This window comes from Lissotriton vulgaris, chromosome 6 (genome assembly GCF_964263255.1).
Source record: "Lissotriton vulgaris chromosome 6, aLisVul1.2, whole genome shotgun sequence".
NCBI classification, from domain to species: Eukaryota; Metazoa; Chordata; class Amphibia; order Caudata; family Salamandridae; genus Lissotriton; species Lissotriton vulgaris.
The window spans coordinates 1,898,932,570-1,898,956,408 of NC_141694.1; the positions used below are offsets into that span (position 1 = coordinate 1,898,932,570).

The following is a 23,839-nucleotide window of genomic DNA, read 5'->3' on the forward strand; positions in this document are numbered from 1 at the left end:
CGCTGAACATTTTTCACCTTTATTTGTAGTTGAACGCGCACATTGGTAGTTGGCGGCGCGCCCGGTCCCGGGTGCCTCCCCTCGCCGGATCATTGCACGCTTGTTGAACTATAGGGACAGAGACACCATCCTTCGGCTGTCACGGGAAAAGGGAACGATCTTCCACCAGGGCAATATCCTATCTTTTTATCCTGACTTCACGATGCAGACCCAAGCAGCTCGGAGAGAATTCGGCTCCGTCAAGAAACTCCTACATGAGGAGTCCATCCCATACGTGATGCTATACCCGGCGCGCCTGAAGGTGGGAGAGGTCCCTGGCAGTAAGATTTTTACCAACCCCAAGATGGCCATGGATTATGCCCGCCAGTTGAAGAAGCGTAGGGCGGCCAAGGCGGCGGCCAGGGACAATGGGGACTGATCTGCTTTGCAAGATATGTTTGAGTCTCTATTTCTCACTTCTGATTGACTTATGCTTGTTTAGATGTGTGCTCTCTCTCTGCTGTCTTACTACCTGATTAAGAATGTATAGTCCATCCTACAGAACAGTTAGAATTGGTAGAATTAACATCGCTTTGACTCTTACATGCCTAGCGGGCATGGGAGTGCGGGGTGAGCAGGGAGGGTCTGTGTGGTGAGGTGGGGAAGGGGAGTCTTATTATGCCCGCACTATCCCGCCCTCCCCCCTTTACGTTGGTTGATATGTTGCCTGCTTTCTCTGAATTTTGAGTGAAAAATCTGGGAATGTTGCCAAAGGAGACCTTCCGAGGGTGGGGAGGTTGGAAGCTGGGGCTGGAGGAGGTCGTACAAATTGATGCCAAGTTCACCGGACATTGTAATCCTATTACTACCTGTGCAGATAGTGGAGTCAGTATTGATACTGCTTGGCCACCTTCCCACAGAAAGGGGAGGATAGTAGCCCTCTAGTGCTTCCCTGAGGGAATTACCCCGATTGATACTTGGGAGTTGGGTTGCCTCCAGGTGGGGCTGGTTGTGTTCGGGGGGGATCCTCAGGGCAGGTTGGGGTTGCCTGAGTGGGTGGGACATGAGTCGCTCCTGTGTCAATATGTCATATTAGCGAGACTTTGGAGATGTTTAGACACCGCGGCATCAGGTTTGTTGGGGGGGGGAGGTTTGGGAGCAGTATATTGGAATCACAGTTTTAGTTATCTTACATATGGTACAGTTTTACACGACCACAGACAATGACTCAGCTTAGCATTAATCACAATTAGTGTTTACATCAGACAGCGCACTTATTACTACAGATCAGATGAGCTATCCTGGCATGGGGCAACAGGGCCGATTGTCTTGCCTGACGTGGATCCCCGTAAGAGAAGGCATGTACTCTCCTAGATAGGCACAGAATACACCTGACGTTTCTTCAGGAGACGCACTTGTCGCCGACCTGCCCCTCCCTTTTTGCTTATAAGTGGGCTTCCTACGGGGTCCTTTCATCATATTCCTCCTACTCTAGATGGACAGTTATTTTAGTGAAGCGGGAGGTTCCCTTTAAATTTGTGGGAGAACATACGAACCGGGAGGGGAGATTCTGTTTGCTATGGGGGCGTATTGGCGCTGACACTATCACGATGGCTTGCTCCTATGGGCCGAATGTAGACGACCCCAGTACCTTTCAGACAACCTGGGCGAAAATTGAGGAAATAGATTCCAGGCATTTAATCTGGGGGGGGGTGATTTCAACTCCGTTCTAGATCCTGCTGACGATCGGTCGAATCTCGGCCCACAGCATTTTACCCGCACGCACTACTTCTTGAGGGATATCCAGAGGCAATCTGGACTGATAGACGCGTGGCGCCATTTAAATCCTGGGTTGCGGGAGGGTACACACTGGACTGCGCGCCACTCGTCTTGGGCATGTCTGGGTTTATTTTTGGTCTCCAGGGAGCTGGGGCCTGCACTGGTCTCAGCCCACCATCTATCGCGCACCCTGTCCGACCATGCCCCAGTCCATATCACATTGGATTTCCCGGGACTTTTTCAGGGACGAGGGGTGTGGCGCATGCAGCCTAGTATCCTACTGGACAAAGTGTTGGGAGGGAGGGTGAAGTGGGGGGGGCGGGGGTGGGCAAAGCAGACCAAAAAGCTTGAGTGTGGAAAAGGCCGCTTTATTAGGAACAGGTGCACATCACAAATAATAAACCTTGGCAAAGCCTTCCAAAACTAATCCTCCCCCACCCATACAATACATCAATTCAAACATTACAACAAAATTATAAAACATTGCATCATCATATAAACATAACGTCATCATTATAAAACATGTCGTCATCATTACAAAGCATACGTCATCAATATAAAACTTACGTCATCAACAAACCCAATAACATTATGAATACCAGGCCCTCCATAAACCAATCACCTGCCTGACCCTTCACCCCTGTCAAACCCCCATAAAACGTCTGAACGGTCAACCAATGACCAACTCATTGTTCCCTGACGATAAACAAACCTGACCATAATCACCAAAAACTGACACAAACAGCCCTGAAACAACTAGACCCCGGCACCCAGGAAGGTGGGGGGGGAGGAGGAAACTACCCCACCTCTCCTTCCTGCCCCCCAAGTAGGAAAAGAAAAGAGAAAAACTTGGAAAAAATTACTGCTGCATCGTCAAGGACCTTGCTAAAACTTCTTGTAACTCCAACAAGTACAAATCCATACCGACTCTAGAAAGGTGGACCACATCATCCCTGAAGAACTCCACTGACTCAAAACGAATCTCCCTATGAGAAATTCTCCCAAAACCAAGCTGACGGCAAAATCTAGAGACCTCCGTATTCACCTTCTTCCTGGCTCGATCTACTGCTCTAGGATTCACTGCTCCTCTCCAAATCCCACGTAGAACCAATTCCGTCCAAAAAACATGGCAACCAGCCCAATGCTCCTTAATAAGAGCCAAATCCTTCTTGATGGCTCGCAAAAGCACCACTCCCTTAGTTGCGCAAAGATCGTTTTCACCCAAATGTATCACTAAAATGTCCGGGCAGCAACCTCCCACCAAACTGTTATTAAGGCATGAAATCAGTTCCCTCCAGAGCATCCCACCTTTACCCTTCCAAACAATATTAAACATTCTGGTATTAACACCTAATGTTTCTCCGGAATAACTTTGGGCCGCTTGAACTCGGGCCCATTTCACGAACGAGTGCCCCACAATCCAAACAGTCACCGCTGGAGAACGGGGCCCAGCAACTGAACCTGAAAAAGAAAAAACAGTAAATACTCATGTAAAGGAAGATGACGCAAGCGTCTCCTCCGTGGCACCTCTCACGTATTGCTGAAAGCAATTTGATAACCAGCGCCCCAACCTCATGATGTCCCCCTGTGACCAACCCCTATTAAAATCTTCAGTCGCAGCGCCAATCCTAAAAGAGTGCGTGCCGTAATGCTCCCCAACCAGACCAATGCGCTGCAAAGCCTTATGCAAATCCATGCAAAATTGATAGGCTGTAACAGGAGATTTATTAATATGCTGAAACACAAGGTCATCATCAACACCCCCTGATAAAGAACGCCAACGGCGAGCCAACAGCAATGGACACGTAACTCTAGGGGAACTCGCCTCCAACCACACTCCTTTACCCAAGTGCTTCTGATCAGTTTTAGAGCCAGACAGCCACACATGAACACCTTCCTCTGAGCAAAAAACATCTCGCCAACAAATCCCTCCCCTGGATTTAGAACCCAACAACTCGGATACCCGAAAAGCACCAAAGAACATAAAGGCCATTAACAAGGCAAACAAGCAAGCCTCGAAATCATCTATAAAAACCAGAAGGCAAAATTGCTAACAAACGCACCAGAGTCTGCCAAGATAGAGGGGCCCTCAGCTTCCTATTACTCCCCTGTTCCCTGGCCCAACCCTCAAGCATTCTCCTGCCAATCTCACCAGCCGAGGGGGAGTAACCCCAAAACAGTTTTCCCATAAAGGAAATGCCCGCCAACTTCCCAGAAATAGTCACTCTAGACAGACCCTTGTCCATGAGGTCCAAAATGAACTTAACTACATCCTCAGAACGACGCCAAGCCATTTCACGCCTGGAAGCTCCAGATTCCAAAAACTCCCTCCAAGCCAAGGAATATGCAGAACGCGTAGACACAGATAAGGAGCCTACCACCAGTTGTAAGACCCGACGTTGCCTACGTGCCACAGATGTATCGGCATCGGTGTCGGTGATGGGTCCGCCTCCCAGGCCAGTCCACGGAATCTCTCCCACTGTGAACGAGACAAAGCATCCGCTATGTCATTGTCCACACCAGGGATGTGCAAAAGCCGAAAATTAATGTCATGTTTCAAGCAGCCCAGCACAAAGACTCTCATGAGTTTCAAAATCTGTTCATCTCTGGCAGATTGCCGATTCACAATCTCCACCACAGCCAAGTTGTCAACGCGGAAAATAACTTTTTTGTGTGCCAAATCCTCTCCTCAAAGAGACAAGGCAACTAGCAAAGGAAAAAGCTCCAAAAAAGTTGTGCTCCGACCACCATTCAACCAATCCTCAGGCCAGTGTTCCGCACACCATTTACCATTCCAGTACAGTCTAAAACCCTCACTGCCTGCAGCATCAGAAAACATTTGCACATCCCATTGAAAATCAACCTCTCTCACCAAAGGCACACCATTAAAGGAAGTGAGAAAAAATTCCCACATACGCAAATCTTCTTTGACACCCGCTGACAAACGTACACGATGGTGAGGCAAATGCTGACCTGCTAAAGCCCTGCCTAATCTGTGACAAAAAGTCCTCCCTGCTCTTACCACTCTGCACGCAAAATTGAGGTGTCCCAATAGCACTTGAATTTCTTTCACAGACACCTTCCGTTTTGGCAACATAACACTCAACAACTCCAACATCTTCACTTTTTTGTCATCTGGTAAGCGAGCTTCCATTGCCACTGAATCGATTTCAATCCCCAGAAATGACAAGGTGGTGGCAGGGCCCATCGTTTTCTCAGGAGCCAAGGGAACCCCCAAATCATCCATGAGCCCTTGGAAAGTGTCCAGAGCTGTCTGGCACTCCGCGGAGCCCGGAGATCCAACAAAGAAGAAATCATCTAAATAGTGCGTTACCAGTGAATGACCAGACTGGTGTGTAAAATGCCACTGCAAAAAGGTGCTGAAACATTCAAAAAGGGCACATGATATAGAGCAACCCATCGGCAAGGCTTTGTCCATGTACCATTTCCCATCAAAATGGATACCCAGAAGACTCCAATCATCTGGATGGACTGGAAGCAGCCGGAAAGTAGACTTAATGTCACACTTAGCCATCTCAGCAGCTGCGCCCGCGGTCACAACAAGTGACATGGCCACGTCAACTGAGGAATATGAAACCGAAGCAGCATCCGTATCAATAAAATAATTTACAGATGACCCCTCCGGCCATGACAGGTGTTGAATAAGTCTGAATTGCCCCAGCTCTTTCTTGGGGACCACTCCAATAGGTGAAATAATCAAGTTACGGATCGGCCAGTCATGAAAAGGGCCTGCCATCCTTCCTTCATGTACCTCCTTATTCAATTTTTCTTGCACCACTGCACTATGTTCAGATGCTGACTTCAAATTGTCAGCCCAACGTCTCTGCCTTGGTCCCGAATAGCCCAAATGAAAACCAAATTGAAAACCCTCCAGCAATGTCGGTTTGACACCTACATCCTCATACTCCTGAAGGGCAAGCTGTAACTGTGCAAGCTTAACTGGCGTATGAGCCTTTGGGCCCAGTACCCTGTGCACCTCTACCACCCCAACCCCCTTGAAACTGTTGGGACGTCCCAGAACCTCCCGCACCCGACTGCTGCCCTTGCTGGCCACCTGCTGGCTTGTTATCCCAACATCTAACCAAGGGGTGTCGCTTTCCACAGCCGGAACATTCATGCCTATATCTGCAATATTCCCTGCTACAAGTCCCCTTATTAAATTCCCAGCAGGTGCCAGTACCAGACTGTGTGTTGGACGTGCTCCCCACCCCACCACGTGTGGGCTTGCCTTGAAAGGGCCGATAAATCAAGGGTAGACCGCTGGCTGTAAAAATTGTCTTACCCCCTGAGACAGCCCCCATTGTATGCTGCCACAAATCTGTATCCAACTCCCCCCATTTTGCCTCCGAATCCCATGCCATCCTAGCCCTAAACTCCTCATCATACTGGGCCCAAGCATATCCCCCTCCAGTTATTTGTGCCTTCCGAATGACATCCATGTATTTAAAAATAGATACCCTGCGCTCTGGAAACTTTTCACAGTAAACACTTGCATATATAAGAAATGCTGCCGTCCAGTTTTCAATAGTCAAAGGAACTCTTGGACGCTTTTCAAGCTCATATTGTTCCTCTTTAGAACCCTCTTTATCTCGTACCTCACGATGAAGGAGTTTCAGTATTTCAACATACTCACCCATCCAAATGTGCTCCTTTGTGGACAACATTAAATGAGCGCCCAAAGGTTTGGTAACACCCATGTAGGGCAATTTTTATTCTTCAACTCTTTACTGTCAAGGGGCTCCTTAACCCCTCCAGCAGCCTCCGTATTTGTACTACTTTCTACCTTTCCCCCTGCAGACCCAAGACCTTCATCCGTGCCCACGGCAGTGTCCTTCACATACCTTCCTTTAAACAACCTCCCTTCACCAACCCCAGGAACCCCAACCACCGCCGTCCCCACAGACACCATTGTAGGTTTGGCCTGTGTGACTGAGTTCTCACCTGGCAACAGAGATACAGCTCTCACAGATTCCGCCCGTGGTGCCGGAACATCAAGTGTATGTCGCCCTCGAGGAGCCCTGATTGGCGGGCCGCACTCTCGTCTCTCCTGAACTGGCCTTGTCTGAAAAACACTACGAGATACATTAGAGGGCTCCCCCCATCCACCTCACGCAATTCACCTTCTTCAGGAGTATCTTCGTCATAATCCAAAACCACTGCCTCCATATCAGGAGGGAGAGCAACACTCCGGGTCTTACCCAACCCTTTATCAACAACATTACTCTTAAGGTGATGAGGAGATCCTCCAGGTGGGGGAGCAGACTGTAGTCGCCTGTACCTCCCCGGGCGTTGACTCTGGAGCTCCATAGCCGATGGTAAGGTAGACCACCTAGACCTGCTATTCGGCGGGGCCAGCGAGATCGCGCCAGACCTGCATGTGCTGACCGCGACGGGCTCCCTCGGTGGAAAAGAAAGGGCCGCGCTAGGCGCTCTCCTCACTTCACCTCGGTGAAGCTGGGCTGGGCCACGCCCTACCGAGTCTGGACCGCCGTACCTATCCCTCTCCTGTAAAGAAAAAGTTTGGACTAGTGTGCTGGGTTCCCTAACAACAACACCTGCCCAAGCTCTGGCCGCTGGAATACCACAGTACTCACTGAGCTCCCCTGCAACCTATCAAGTGACAAACCCCTACCAACATTTTTCAGTGGCACCTCCCTCACCGGAGAAGCACCTACCACATCCTCCTCATCACTCCAATCCAAACTAGTGTCGGAAACCGCCGAAGAATCACCTCTATGTAAGAAACCCTCCGGCATTGCCTGTTTCTCCACCTCCCTGTATGCGCCATCATGGCCCGTATGTGGGCCACCTGTACCCTCCGACCAATGAGGAACAGTCCTAGAAGACCCATGTAATGAAAAACTAACTGCTTGCCCCGAACCCCTACCATATTGAGGAAGTGGACCAGGCATAGCATCAGCAAAAGCAACCTCCTCCAAATTCTGCCAATCCCCCGCCAGGGTTTTGGCTGGAGTGGCGGACACCATAGGCGCAGAAGTCACAAGCCTGGTAAATAGGTCGCTGCAATCAGCCACGGTGCCAAGACAATGGAAGCAAGCTACGCTCCTTCCACTACTAAAGAAACCCTCGGCTGACCCTCTCATAACAGCTAACTATCGACCCATTTCGTTGTTGCCAGCTTTGGCTAAAGTTTGCAAGAAGATTGTCTTTCGCCAATTGAACGCTTTTGTGGAGGAGTCGGAGGCCCTCCACCCAGCGCAGTCTGGCTTCCGATCGTCTTTTAGCACTGAGACGGCTCTGGTCGAGGTGACAGAGTCAATTAAGGATTGCCTGGACAGAGGCGGCAGAGCGGCCCTGATTTTATTGGACCTCTCTGCCGCCTTTGATTCGGTACCCCACCAACTTCTTCTAGCGCGCCTATCCTCTATTGGCATCTTTGGGGCCGTGTGGTCATGGCTGGAATCCTTTCTTAGCTCCCGCACCCAGCAAGTCTGGTTGCTGCCCTACTCGTCCTCGGCCAGAGAAGTTCAGACAGGGGTCCCTCAGGGCTCGATGCTGAGCCCGCTTCTTTTTAACATATACATGACCCCCCTGATCTTCCTGGCCGAAGCACTGGGTGCTAAGATTATGGCCTACGCCGACGACACCCAGCTGCTGTTCACCTGGGAAAACTCGAACTCAGAAGTTGATGCAGCAAAAAAATGCCTGGCAACCGTATTCACCTGGCTTGCCTAGGCCAAACTTAAATGTAATGAGGGAAAGTCGGAAATCCTCCTATATGGCAAATTCCCGCTCAGTTCACAGAAGCACTATAGCCCACGGATTGTCCCCACCCCCTCTCGGAAGGTGGCCTAGCCAAGAATCTAGGCATCTGGTTTGGGGAAGATATAAGGTTTTCAGAACACATAAAGCGACTCTCGGGCATCTGCTTTGGGACCCTTAAGTCTTTAGGCCGTTTTTTCCCCCTGCTTCCCCAACAGGCCAAGAAGATGGTTACCCGAGCACTCATCTTGTCTCGCCTGGACTATGCCAACGCACTCTATCTGGGCATACCAGCATTCCTGGTTAATAAGTTACAACTTATCCAGAATGCTGCAGCGAGACTCCTTCTGGGCATCTCTAAACGTACCAGCATAAGAGCGCAAATGTCCTCACTGCACTGGCTTCCAGTGACACAGAGGATTCAATTTAAGGCCCTGGTCATAGCCCACAGAGCCCTGCATGACTCAGGCCCTTCCTATATTAGGAAGAGAGTGGCCTTCTATATTCCCCGACGTCCCCTAAGATCGGCGTCCCAACGCTTGATGGTAATTCCCTACTTCCGTAGCGCCAGGTTGGGCGGCCATTCGTTTGCGGTAAAAGCAGCCATTCTTTGGAATACCCTTCCTTCAGTCCTACGTCACACTCAGGAGATAAAATGTTTTAAAAAACTTCTTCAAACCCACCTCTTCGGCCAGGCCTAATAATGCATTTCTCTCGCCATATGTGTACTATTGCTTCGCGCCAGGATACTCATGAGTAGTTGTGCGAGCTATAAATACCAATATAACATAACATAACAGATCTAGCAAACAATGGCCCTCCCATCCCTACCCTACCCTCACCTTGAAGAGAAAAACATGACTTGCTGGCAGCCCTTGTATCCAAAAAGTCACCAACCCCACCTCTACCAGAAGTGTGCAGTTCTAAATCTTGAAAACCACCAAACTGGCCCACAACGCTGCCATGAGAGGGAAAAACATCAGGAACCAATTGATGTGTACCACCATGAACACCCCTCAAACTACTCTGGGCTGCTATTAATGACTCACCAGCCCCAAATGACGTGCCCTCAGCATCCAACATGACTCCAGGACTAAAACCCCCTTCACCCATTTGAGCCCACTCCCCTTCGCCCCTAGAACTCCCCACCACAGATAATGCAACTGTCTGGGAAGCAGGAGTAGAGAACAACAAAGGACTACCCACATTACCTTGCTCATCATAAAGCGCAATCCTGGCATCATTATCAGAATACACTTGACCTCTTTGAAAATCAAACTCTCCATGCCCCCCTGCCCCACTTGCCCCTTGAGTGACAGTGCCACTTGCTCCCATGAGCTGTGTCTCAGCTACCAATTGCCTCACAGGATTTAAAAAAGGCTTAGCTGGCTGCAAAAACCCTCGACCTACCCCCTGCCCATCGCCCAGCTGCAGAGAACCTCTCCGTGTACCACGCTGTAAGACGCCTGAAACCGGCCCAGAAAAACACTCCAGTACAGGGTCAGTGGCGGAGTGGTTCTTGCTCCCTCTCCGCCCCCCGTTTGGGCACAGGCTTCGAAGGAAGCGCTTCCACATGTCGCGCCTTCGCGCGAGGCGCCAACCCCACCTGCTCCTCAACCGGCACTTCAGCCGGCCCCCCCACTGCCTCAGAAACACACAAAGGAACGCCGGCAGCACAAATGCCTCCCCACTCCCCTTGACAGCGCGCGCTGAATCAGGAGGAGCCGGCTTCCTAGTGTGCGACCGGCCCCTCTCAATCACCTGACCCGCCCGACGTCGTTTCGGGGAAGAGCACGCTGCAACCACAGCAGCTACAACGGCAGAAGCCTGACGCTGGGGACGCGCCGGCCCCCCGCCGACCAACAAATCAAGTCGTCCAGCCTCCGATAACAGGCGCATTACCTCAAGGACACGAAAATCTTCCATCATAAAGCGAAAGATAAAACGCTAATTGTAAGACAAAAGTACACTAAATGCCATGATACTAAAACACTGAAAAACTTTAAACTATCTAACCTCCCAGCCACCAGGTCACCAAACCTAAAATGGTGGCTGGGAGGCGGGGACAGGGACCTAAATAGCCAGGCTACCAAATGCTACTAAAAATAGCCCAAAACAATCTCAAATGTTCTGGCATTAACCCCTGCCCCCCACGCAGCCCTCCCAAAACACCCTGGGGGGGACCTCCCTGTGGTCGGCTGCCCCCCCCAGCCCCTCTTCTGCACCGAATTAGAACAGGAAATCTTAGACTTTATACAGTGCAACCATGGCTCGGTAGCTGCAGTGGCCACTGTGTGGGAGGCCTTTAAAGTTACTATTCGCGGCCTCTGTATCTCCAAGGGGGCGGGAGTCCTCAGAGACTTGCTTGGCACATTACAAAAACTGGAAAGGGAAGTACGCGATTTAGAGGGAAACCCGCGTTTTTCTGAGGACGAGGTTCTGCAGAAGGCATTACGGTAGAGAGACTAGGTTTCGCTGGAAATACTACTTGGCCCGCCGATAAGGCGAGGGAGAAAGTCCTGGCAAGTCGCAGGCTGGTCTGATCCGTCTGCCCCGCGGCTCTAATAAGGTGCTTGAGATACTAGACAATGGGGGCGTTCTACGGAGGGGCAATCCTGCTATCTCTGCGGTTTTTGTTTCCCACTATCAGGCTCTCTACGCCTCTTGCCGGAGCGGCACTTTCAGTTTATCTGAATACCTGGGGGAAGTGGCACTGGGATGGCTATACAATGACCAGCGGGAATACCTGGGTGCCCCTATTACAACGGCTGAGATTCGACTAGCCATAATGACTATGCCTTCTGGGAAGGCACCGGGGCTTGACGGATTTCCTATCAATTTTTATAAGGCCTACGTTGATGTGCTCGCACCTGTACTGCGAGAGGTATTTGAGGAGGCACAGGAGACAGGACAGCTCCCTCCGTCATTCAATGAGGCCCTCATCACATCGATTCCCAAGCCTGGGAAAGGCCCTACCATGCGCGATTAATTTAGGCCCATCTCTTTGATAAATTGTGATGCCAAGATCCTAACCAAAGTATTGGCATTCCGCTTATCCCAAATGATGACAGGGCCGATCCTGCCTGACCAGGCGGGCTTCATCCCGGGGAGAGCCACTGCATATAATCTGCACACTCTGCTGGCTGCACTAGACCATATGGGCCCGAGTTCAGAGATAGTGGCTCTGTTGCTAGACGCAACTAAAACCTTCGATTCTGTTGAGTGGGAATTTCCCCTGGGGGTGCTCGACAGAATGGGATTTCCAACGGGCTTTTCAGGCTGGGTGAGAACGATCTACGCACACCCGTCGAGTAGCAGTTAATGGTCACCTTTCTGATGGGTTCCACAGAGCGCGCGGAACTCGGCAGGGGTGTCCGCGCCATTGAACCGCTGGCAGCCAGGCTCCGTCAAAGACATAACGATAAGGCATGGATCAGCCGGCAGAGGCAAATTGTATTATCTCTATATGCTGATGACATCACGCTTTATGGCCGGGATCCCCAACAAAACCTAAATCCCCTCCTCAGAGAATTTCTAGTCTTCGGGGTTTTGTCAGGAGTCACAATCAACTAGCAGAAGTCACAGGTGTTTCCGCTTACTGAGGCCACGGAGCAATTTCCCCCAGACTTCCCCTTAGCCTGGTGCGACTTAGAACACAAACACTTAGGCATTTTCATTACTAGGGACAGAGAGGAACTGATGCGATTTAATTATGGACGGACTATGGATAAAATTGGGGACTGTATCACACAATGGCTCACTAAACCATTGCCGCTCGCGGGCAGAATCTCATTAATTAAGATGGTCATACTACCGCGGTTATTTGACCTATTTCTCAATATCCCTTATCATCCGGGTCGGCATTTTTTTGCTACTATCCGGTCTGAATTGACTCGGCTTGTGTGTGTGGGGAAACGCCCGCGGCTAAGATGGGATGCCATGGTACTGCCATATTCCCTAGGGGGCTTCGACGTGCCCGATTTGGAGTTGCACTATAACTGCGCTCAGGCACAGTATTTATTCCATTGGATCCGCCTGGCGCCTTTTTTACCGCATCTTGCGGCTGAGGTCTGGCTGATGGAGCCCCTGCCCTTTGCGGGTAGGCATTTTGCTGCCGCGGCCCCGCGGGGAGAGGAACAATCGCCAGTGACCTGTACCGTCGCTGCTTGGCGATATATTGCCACGCTATATGATCTTAACCTCCCTTACTTGCCCCTCCTCCCACTCGTTTACCATCCACAACTGCCTCTTCTCCAGGAAAAGCTCTTTCAGAGGATGTTGCGCCGTTTGGCGCTGGCCTCCTGGGGTGATCTCTACCGCTCGGGTACTTTTCTCTCAAAGGAGCTCTTCTTTGGGGAGTGTAATGTTTAGCCCAGCAGTGGGCCAGCCCATGCGGGAACTGTGAGTAGGGGTTTCTAGCCCCACCCCCCTCCTGCGTGTGAGCAGTGGGCCTGTAGTGTAGTTCCTTTTTTCCCAATAGGCCCTGCGCATTGGAATAACATAAACAGTAGTATCGACGTAGAAGTGCGGTTCTTCCAGGTCTCTACTGACTATGCTAAACTTAATTGGGTTGTTACCAACTAGCTCAGAGGTCACTAGAAACTTTCTTCTCTGAATAGGAAGTGATCAGCTTCCCTGGTACAGACAAGAAGGGATTCAGTTTTCCAACAACCGTGCAACATGACAACTTTGCTCCTCAGATCAAGATTCGATCTCTAGGGTCGTGTGAAACAATAGACAGTTATTTTACTCAGTCAGGTTAGTGCTGATTACTTTCACAATATGTAGAGAATAGAGAGACGGGCGTTTGTCAATAAAGGGTTAACATTTATTGAACAGTCTTTCTTCTCGTACAAGAGAAATGAATTGCCACAATTGCAAGACTTATTATAAAAAGTACGTACAGTAAAATAAGTATTGCGAAATAATACTGTAAAAGCATTGATATGGTTTCTTAGCCATACAATGGTTTAAAATGAATACAACATATATACAGTCATATATACATTAGGCTAAAATACTCAACTGGTGCTTCTAACTACGCCTACCCCAGTGTGCCTGACCTAAGCCTAACACGTGGAAGGGGAGTAAGTAAGTAGCTTTAGTTTAAGTTGGTTTTGCCAAGGTTTGCTTCAAGAATTCTCACTAAGGGTTTAGTCAACACCATACCTCTGGAATAGAATGATGGAGGTCTGGTATCTCCTTCAGGGAACTCGATATCCCAGCCTCTCGCAAGAGTGGCTTGGAAACGCTGGAGCTGGATTTCTCTGCAGGAGAAAGACAGCGTCTCTTCTCAGCGCGTCGAGGAGGAGGAGGGGGGACAGCGTCCACGGGCCGCTTGCATCTGCTGGGCTCTTGCAGGGGACGGCTGTTCAGCTCCTGAGTTCACCACACCATCGTTCGCCAGTTAGCAGCGATAGCAGTAGCGATAGCAGCTATGGTATCATCAGCATAACAGCAGCTTCAGGCGGCGTGCAACAGGCAGCTTGCAGCTAACGACAGCATACATCAGCGATGGCATTGAGGCAGCTAGCAGCATACAACAGCGAACAACAGCAATTGCTTAAGGCAACGTTGGTAATATTTATACCTGAAAGGTGCCTTGTTTGACGTAAGTTGCTGGACATAAGACGTCAATAAAGATGTCACTAGGAAGTGATCGTCTATCAGTTGCTCATTAGAGTTCTATTACTAATCAAAACATAGCAAGGGGGATTTCCCAGGTTGCTGAGTTTTATCTTGTTGAAGAACTCGGAGTGTTAATCTAGGAATCTTAGATAGTGGCTTCTGATGTGTCATTCACTAATGAGCTGCAGAGGAAGCTGCACAGGAATGTGGCTCTGATCGTGTGAGGCCAGAGACGAGTTTCTGAAATATCACACTTGAACGTTTATGCCATTATAGGGGAATAAATGGATTATAGCTGTATAGGGGCACAAAGGTCATAGGGTAGATCAGGGTCCTAGATTAGAACGCAACACCCACTCCACGAATTCATGTCCATCAAATTACTAAAACTAGAGCAATAAGATGCATGTGTAACATAACCCACCCCAAAATACATAAATGCATTTGAAATAGGCGTATTTGTAATACGTGAAAATTTAGGGACTGTACGTTTTTAAAGCATAGAAATCATTCAAAAATTATAGCATATGAAATCAATGAACGATTATGCAAAAAGAATTACACATGAAATATCTCTGAAACAGAAGAAGGGCGAGATAAATCATCACATATAAATGCATTGCAATAACATGTGCTAGAGGCTGGTGTAAAGTTATTATGTCTCTAGATGTGTTTTAGAAATAGAAGTTGAAGCTTCTGTTCTCTAAGAATAGTTTTTACTTTAAGCAAAGAATTTTTCGTGCCAAAAAAAGGTCAATATTAAAAAGTGTTCAATTCAAAAGAATTATTTGCTTGAACGGGGAAATAGAGTTCCAACGCTTTTAGCAGTTTTTGTTGTTCAAAACTGAAGGCCGAATTCAGAGTTCATGGGAACGCTGTGTGTCGGAATGCTTCTCTAAAGTTATTGTTTCTGTTCGGGTGAGAACATCATATCAGACGGGCTCTCAAAGAATTGGTCTACAAAATCAGGTGACAGTTCGACCAAGTCCGATAGTGCTGTAACTTGGCAGGTGTGAGAGTGATTGCTGTCATCAAGGTCTGGGTCAGCAATGCTCACAGATGGTCGTACCTGGATGATGTTGCTTTTGTCACTCGCTCCACTGTTACCACCTAGTTGTAGTACAGGAGTCTCAACGAATGCCGTCATCAGGATTGGTAGCCGCTGGGAACAACACAATGCGTGAGCCGTTATTGGACTGAGCAAAGTATCGACGTCCATTGGTACTGCTGATGGGAGTGCAAGACAGATGTCCAACACGCATTCATCATCGCATAGCATACATCGTAGTACCGGTAAGATACAGTTCTGCCATATAGGTCTGAATGAAAGGAACCAGGTCATGTTTAGATCTCTCAGCCTGGCCAATCCAAGGACTCTAGTTATTCTGTCCCGGTAGCGAAGTGCTAGGATTGTTTCTTCCATCCCCATAGGAGTCATGTCTGAGCTGTGGCTTGCCATATCGAAGCAGGAGGGTCAAAAACAAAATCCCTGCTACGAGTCCCAAAAATAAGGGTATGCCGCCAAAAACAGAGTGCACAAAATTTGGAACGATTCCCAGAATTGCTTGAAATGGTGTTAGCAGTCCCGTAAAAATCGTCTTAAATATGCCTGGGATGCCTGTGGCACTAGACATGTTAAGGAGTTGGCTCAACATTTCTACGAAATGCACGGGGCAATTTGTTGATAAAAGGTCATGAACCTCCGTAGCTGTCCTTGCAACTTGGAGATCATACGTCTCTTTTGATGACGTTATAGGCACTGTTGTCTGCAAAAGCACAGACTTCATTTTGCTTAAAGTATCAATTCGTATAGAATAGAGATTCAGACGAGGCCAGATGGGAGTCTCTGTGTCTCCAGGCCCGCTCGGGAACAATGCTTGCATACAGCATTTGACCATGGATGTTACTCCTACTAGATAACTTTTCCCTGGAACAAGGCCACAACATCTGTGATCCGTTCTTAGAATGTAACTCCCATTCGCGAGTTGCATAAAGAAGGGCTCTATCTGAGTTGCAGGTGTGACAAGCTGGTGACATGAAAAGTTGTTAGAATTTCCATCACAAGCTCCGTGTAAATTAATACCCTGGCACAAAAGTATACCGCTTAGTGAACGTTTACAGTTTTCACCACAAAGAAATAAATTTTTGTCGCTGTCACTGTAGCATGAATGTGTGTATGGTAATTTCCATGCTGACTTAACATATCCTTTACCCAATCGTTCATACTGGCCAGTAGGTATGTATTCAAGGTATTTTTTAAATCGGAAAGTTGTTATTGGAATAGTGATAATTCCGTGTATTATCCATTCAATGACAGGACTCTCTGACATTGTCAATGGTAATCTCTCAAGTTTTTCGATGCTCAGGATTGTATAGTCTGCTCCTTTCTGTGCCAAACTGATTTGTTTATCAGTAAGGTTAAAAATGGAAAACAATGACGTTGTGTTGATTAAACGCCAAGGCACATAGCCTGAACGAAGATTTTGCAGCGTCCAGCCTAATTGTACAATAGAACGTAATTGCGACTGGCAATGTTGTAACATTAGCAAGTCTCTGTCTATTATGTCAAAGGCAGAAGATACAATATTGTCCAACAAATATATTCTGGAGGACAGAGTCATTAACCCATTGTCCACTACAGAAAGTGATTTTTCTAAATTAATACGATCAATTTCTCGTATTTTTTCTGCTGTTTCAATTTGTGTGACTTTCCAAGCCTCGTTGTACGCAGCATATATACTGGTCGCTATGAAACGCTTTTGACGCTGTTTGCGTGTTCCCATAATAAAATCGCGCAAATCAGCACCCTCTTTAAGTAAAGACAAGTGTTGCTTAATTTCAGCCAGTGTGGATGATGTTAGCCATTCAAGGCAGAGTTTCCCTACACTGTATGTTGTTACTATCCCTGGATGTTGTCTCTGGGAGTATCTAGGGTCTTGTCTGGTCATTTTTAACCCCTGTGTTTTGTTCAGGAATCTATCTTGACAGTTGTTTGTGTCAGTAGGCCAGATTAACCACTTTTTCCAATCAGGATGTGTTCTGTTAAAATGTAAAATTTTAGTTACGTCTATCTCAATATCTGCAGTTGCATTTTCAGGTATTGGCTTCGGAATAGACGGTTTGTTTAGGTCTTTGATCTTAGCTAGGCCAAGACAGGAAGTTTGGTGAATTGTGTCATTTAAAAACATCATTTGTTCTGGTATCATGCAGGTTCTGAATAGTGCTTCTAGGCCTTGTACCTGCCAATCTTTTGTACCCAAATGTTTTTCGTTTCAATGTTATTTTTCCAATAATCAAAACCAAATGTCATCATTTTTTCATAAAATGCTTCTGAATATATCAATTTAGAATTTGTCAGCATTGTTTTCATTCCTGTGTTATCTAACAGTTTGTAATAAAACGTTTCTGCATCACTGGTGTTAAACCCTGAGAAGTACTTGAATTTCTCAAAGAATGTTTTAGACTGCTTTTAGGTGGTGTAGCACAATGTTCCCATTGATTATACTTAAAAACATTTCTAGGCTGTGCAGATTTATGCAAATAATGATCACCATAATGTGTATAGCAGAATGTCTGCTCATAACTAGATGAACCTTGTAAATATTCATGATCTGTGAATCTAGCTGACATTGCTAAATCAGACATCATATTATTAATACTTTCAAAGTCCCAATCATCGGAGAATGTACTAGGTTTTACAAAGTCACTTAAGGAAACCTTCAGTTGATGAGGATACTTCAGGATCTCGACCGGACCATAGATCTCATAGCCAGTTTTCTCCCATACTACCCCACCGGGTATCGGAATGGCTGTGACATTTACTGTTGACAGTTCTCTTTTCTTTACGTGGGATGATCTGTGTAGTTTGAGGACTAAGTTGATGTTCTGACTTGCTGTGTCCATTCAATTGTAATAAACCTTCCTAAAATTAAAACGAAAATTAGGCATAGTAGGAGTACAAATACCCCTGAAATAATCCAATGCTCAAATAGTGGTGCATTCAGATATCCTTCTTCGATTTGATGAAAGAGTCCTGTTGCTTTTTCTTTAAAAGTCTTATTTGTTTCTGGCATCACTTCGGGGTCGCTTTGATCTTCAGAGAAGTTGTTGAAGTTGATGAAATAACCAGAGGCAGTTCTGTCAATTGTTGGAATTGGATTCTCAATTGGTCTTTCTGTAGCACATTCTGATGACACATCATTGTAGACTGGTGTTTCTTGAAGAACTGTTTCATTCTGTGTCTCAAGAGGCACGAGTTCCATGGCATTATTGCATAGTCCTTCTTTGTGCACTGCAGGCTGATCGAATATGATAAGTCTTTCAGTTTGAACCTCTTGGATTGTTGCAAGTTTGGGTATTCTGTTGTTTCTTGGGAGTCCACTGGGCCTACTGTTGATTATAGGCCACATGCTTGTGGTTTTACCAGGTCGATAGACACGACTCTGTTCTCCTTTTTACCAGCAAGGGGCAGTAGTACTACTGATCTTGTTCCGGTGACTGCCAAGACAGGTACTGCTTTTCTGTAAGAAGGCCCAAATTCCTTCTTCACCGTGATCTTTTCTCTGACTAGATCCCCAATCTTTGGAATCCAGACAGGCCTTGCTGGGGCTGTTGCTTGTGGTGCCTCGTCAGTGGTAGATGGCTGTTGCTTTAACTTTATGTTGCTTAAGGATTTTCTTGTTTCATTCAGTTCCTGTAAAACAGCCAAACGATCTTTTACATCAAAGTCTGTTGTTTTTTCTTGTACCACTGACACCTGACTATCGAGGTCCTGAATGTTCATTCTAATTCCGAACAATAGTTCGTATGGGCTGAAACCTTTTAGAGAATTTCTTGGCAAATTGTTAAGACTGGTCTGGACACTTATTAAATGTTTGACCCACCCAGCGCCAGAACCTAATACCTTCGCTGTTATAGATCGCTTTATGTCTCGGTTTTTTCTTTCTACCACACTATTCCCTTCGGGGTGCGACGGACAAGAATACCGCAACCCAATTCCCATGCTGGCCATGGCCTCCTTATAAGCTCGAGAGCTAAAAGCAGGACCCTGGTCAGAATGGAACGTGGTAATTGCGTATGTGCCGATAAAGACTCGCAGATCTTTTATAGCCGTTCTGGCGTCAGCCGAGCGCTGGAAGCCACATCTTTTAAGTGTGTTTAGCCTTAAGTATGTACAATGGGACGCGCTTCTCTTCTTTGATTGCGCAGATAGACCGCCTTATGCTGTCTATCAGGGATCCTGAAACTATACTGGCCGGTTCATCACTGCGATCTCTGTTGCAGTCTTCACAATTTTGAGCAAAACAATGAATATCTATGCTCATTCCCGGCCACCAGTACTCTGATTGCAATTCTTTCAGAGAGTCCTTTATTGTTTGGTGTCTCAGACCCAACCCCATGTGTGCTTCCAGTAAGAGGAAGCCCCTCCTTCTCCTGTTTGGAATCACTCTATCCCCCACTCCAGGGATTCGAGCAAAAGGAACGGAGTTTGCATCGATTACGTATGCATAATTGAGTGGATAATTCACGGGTAGTGCTGCACAGTCGCCTTTTAAGGACATTTTTACTGCCACCATAGTTTCCCCGTCAATGTATTTCACTGAACGCTTTTTTGTGGCTACGGAAGCCGGTTTAGTTGCTTCCGCTGTGGCTGTATTAGCTAATGAATTCCCTGCAGCGTGAACGCCATCACGTTGAAGACTCTGTGCGTGTATCACGTGAGTCTTTTGTAGTTCTTTCTGTAAAAGAGCTACCTGGTTCCAGAGCAATTTATGCTTTATTGTGGCACCTGTGTCATCTTTGTAATCGTTTTCAATCCAGCTCTGCAATTTATTATTGTAAGAGTTGACGCAAAAATGAGAATCGCACACGATAAGTGTCGGGAATTCACGTTCTGTATTTTCAAGCGCCATCTTTAAAGATCTGATTTCAGTTCTCTGAACCGAACAGTTTCTTACAGATTCAGTTTTTGTTACTTTCGGTCTGAATTTACCGCACAGCCAACGACCTTTAATGATCGCACATGCTGCATTGTAGGATTTGCTCTCTACGTTAAAATGCTGTACAAAACTATCTGTATAGATTATACAGGCGTACTGTGGGAGAGGCAGAAGTTCGATTGGCAGAGGATATTCTTTTTCATATTCTAAATCATTCAGTTCTTCGAATTGCGGGGCGAAATAGTATTTCACATCTTCCGCACCTAGAGAATCTATACCCTGTATCCATTTCGGATCCAGTGACACTGTAGGCAGGTTTACTGGGCTGAATAGCGCCTCGAAGGCGGATTCCGCTGTGAGGATATTAATCCGTTTGCCATGTGCTAGTTCTCGTTCATTTGCTAATGCAATTTGCACTGCTTTCACAGTTCTTTCTGTGGGACTGAATGTTTTTTCTGCTTGTGTGTACAAGTGAGATTTATATGCTTTTGGTACCGTTTCTCCCTCATTAGAGGTCAGGTACGTGAATCCGCATCTTCCTGGGATGACTCGGATTACAAGACCGCGTGTGTTGTCACGTGTATCTAATTTTGTTTTTGCTAACATGTTTATTTGCAGTGATCTCAAAATTTCTGTGTGTTTTTGAGTCCAGGTGATTTGTTTAAAATTAGGTTTAATTAGTTCGTAGAGAGGTTTAACCCTCTCTGCGTAATTTAGAATGTAAGTTCTTCCGAAATTCAGAAAACCTAGTATGGATTGTAAATTCTTCAGCGTTTTTGGAGCTTGGAGTACAGCGCACTTCTCTAAGAAGTTGTCCGCTAGGCTTTTCCCTTCACTTGATAATTCGTACCCTAAGAATAGTACTGTCAGATGGGCAATTCGAGACTTTTTAAAGTTGAATTTGTAACCCTCTGCTGCGAACCCAAGTATAATGGTGTTCACTCTTTTCAAGTGAGTATCCAAGTCATCATCTGTGAGATAGATATCATCTACGTAAGATAATGCCTCATCATCATATATTTGTAGTAACTCTGTTACTCTAGCTGAGAATAGTCCTGGGCTGTTCTTGAACCCCTGTGGGAGCCTACAGAAATTTTTCTGTGACCCCATTACGGAGAAAGCGGTCAAGTATCTGCTTTCTGGTGCAATGTTTTGACAAAAGAAACCATTAGAAATGTCTAATGTTGTTTTATATTTTTTCCTAACTATATTATTCATTAGGGCTGCACTATGCAAATTTTGTACTGCAAATGTTTTGCAACATGAGTTTAGGTGTCTGTAATCCAAAACTAGACGATATGAGTTGTCTGGTTTGGAGACAGGAAACAAAGGATTGTTCATTTGAGAGGTGCATGTTTCAATCACCCCCTGGTATTCAAGTTGATCTAAGATCTCCCTGACTTGTTTTTTAGCTTCTTGCTTAATCGGATACTGCCGTTGGGCAGTTGGTTCACTTTTTAACTGGATTTTGTGAGGAGGTGAGTCCTCATCCCATCCTACATGATTTTTATATAATTCCGGTGCCTGGGCTACTGCCCATTTCCTTGCATAAGTATATTTTTTGTGAATCGGAATTTGATTCGAGAAGGCAGGCATAATCATTTCTTCGCCATGAGGGCACTCCCTGACAAACTCTGGGGGCCAATCTTTTTCAGCTAACAGGATATCATAGCCTTTTAAGAGTTTATCCCAAAATAGACCCCTTATTTTCCTAGTCTTATCACCCTCTATACGGAATGTTATTTCGTATATTTTATGGGGCTCGCTAAGTCTGGTGTCGGCAGTTTCAACCTGAATGTATTCATTCGTGTCCACTGTCTCCAGATGACTCATCAGGATCTTGCGGGCTATACTGATTTCTGCTGCACTGTCTAACATTGTCTGTGCCCACTCCCCGTTTTTCAACTGTGTCCTCAGTATTCTCGGCATGTTCGATTACTCTAATACTGGCTACCTTCTTTTTTGGAAATTGTAACTTTTTACTTTGAGCAGGTTCCTTGTCTTTGGACTTGGTGTGCTCTCCTGGGTCTGACCGTCCTCTTCTTTCCGATTTCTGCGAAAAAGATCGAGAGGGACGTGTATCAATACTTTGATATCTATCAGGCTTCTTCAAATTATCCCTATTTCTAAGGTTATATCTTTTCTCAGAGGGCTCCCTCTGGGGAGACTGGTGTTCTCGAGTCGGATTTCTTTCCCTCCGTCGAGGAGACCTTCCTCTGGACTGGAAAACTTTTTCCTTGGGAGTGGATTGTTTATTTCCATCCCAGCTCTTTTTAGGAGTGTTTGAATTATTTTTAATAAATAATTTTTCAGGGTTTTCGAGCAGTTGGGGTTTTACTGGTTTCCCACCAAAGCTGTCTCTACCTAATTCTTCATAGCATTTCTCTATGATTCTGGCAAGCTCAATTGGCTGATCTGTTATATCTGTTTCCTTCAACTTCTGGCGGATCGCCACAGATGGTGCTTCTCCCTTTATGTTGGCTAGTAATATAGCCGAGACCTGCTTGAAGTCTTTCAGTAATTTCATACCAAGAGTTAAAGCGGGCTCTGGACCGTATTCATTTTGAATCTGTTTTAGCACTTCTGGTATTACCGCCATAGACGGAACACCATGTGTTTTTGTGTAAATGGAAGCAAAGACTGGTACCCCAAGTGTCACAGTCCTCCACGTGTGGTGCGATTCCCATTGGAAGGCAGATGGTCAAGATTCTGTGTTTCTCAATAGGGGTAGTATCCGGAAATACTGCCTCTATTTGAGTGATTTTCTGTGCTAACCAGAAAGGAATTTGTTCCTGTTTTATGGGTGTTTTACCAAGACATGATTGTATGTTCTGTGGTGTGATTTTATTAGTGTTCCCCTGATGAGGGGTCAGCTGTGGTACATTAACAGCTGGTTGGACCGTTGTAGTCCGCATTACATATTGGACTAATTGTCTATGTATTTTAATTAATGTTTTTAGCTGTACTAACAGCTCTTCTTTAGACATTTTTACAATGTCCGGATGTGGTGTGTAGCTGGCTAGAACCGGCCACGTTGCTCCTGGTCTACCTAGTGGACCGAGCCTGGTAATATGATCATTGTGTTTTAGGGCGCCATTAAACCAGAGCAGGTGCTCTTGGAATTTTAGTGGGATTTCAGTCTCCTCAAAAGGAGCGTACTCTTCCGGTGGTTTCTCTATTTTGTAATAGTGAAACTCTTTTGTTCTAGCGTTTGCCGCTGGAAAGTTTATCCATGAATAGAATACCTCTGTCTGCCGATATTCGTGTGCCTCTATCACGAAAATTACTGTACCACCTTGTGGTGGCAGTCCGTTTTCTATAAGTTTTAAAGTTATAGTTTTTCTTAAATGTGCCGGGATGATTATCGCACCCGGTATCGTATCGTCGGGACCCTGCTGAGTCGCATTTACTGTGGCATCAGCTGTACCGTTCTCTAACTCTGACATTTTATTGTCAGGAAGGTTTTTGCAGAGTAGGTCTCCAAGGAGACAAAGATTAGGTGCACAATATTTTGGAACACTGTATCCTTCAACGTTGAATAAACCAGAGCTTTACATAGGAATCTCTTCCTACTGAGTTCGGGCGGATTTTAACCTTTCACCCACTCCAGACGTCTATTGGAGTATTTACGGGAGAAAGGGGTCTGTGTGAAATATGCACGACTGAGTTACTCTAACGTCTTGCGTTAGTTTATCGCCTTACCAAACGTTGGGCGCCATGTAGTGTAGTTCCTATTTTCCCAAAAGGCCCTGCACATTGGAATAACATAA

At 46.5% G+C, this 23,839-nt stretch overlaps 1 protein-coding gene across 1 annotated transcript; it reads right to left on the minus strand.

Moving 5' to 3' along the window:
- Positions 1-3,186: 3,186 nt before the first annotated feature.
- LOC147709829 (uncharacterized) lies at positions 3,187-21,998 on the minus strand. Its single transcript, XM_086926113.1, has 2 exons — positions 19,377-21,998; positions 3,187-3,219 (listed from the first exon to the last, which is right to left on the minus strand). The coding sequence occupies exons 1-2, from the start codon at positions 21,996-21,998 to the stop codon at positions 3,187-3,189; spliced, it is 2,655 nt and encodes an 884-aa protein (XP_086782239.1).
- Positions 21,999-23,839: the final 1,841 nt, after the last annotated feature.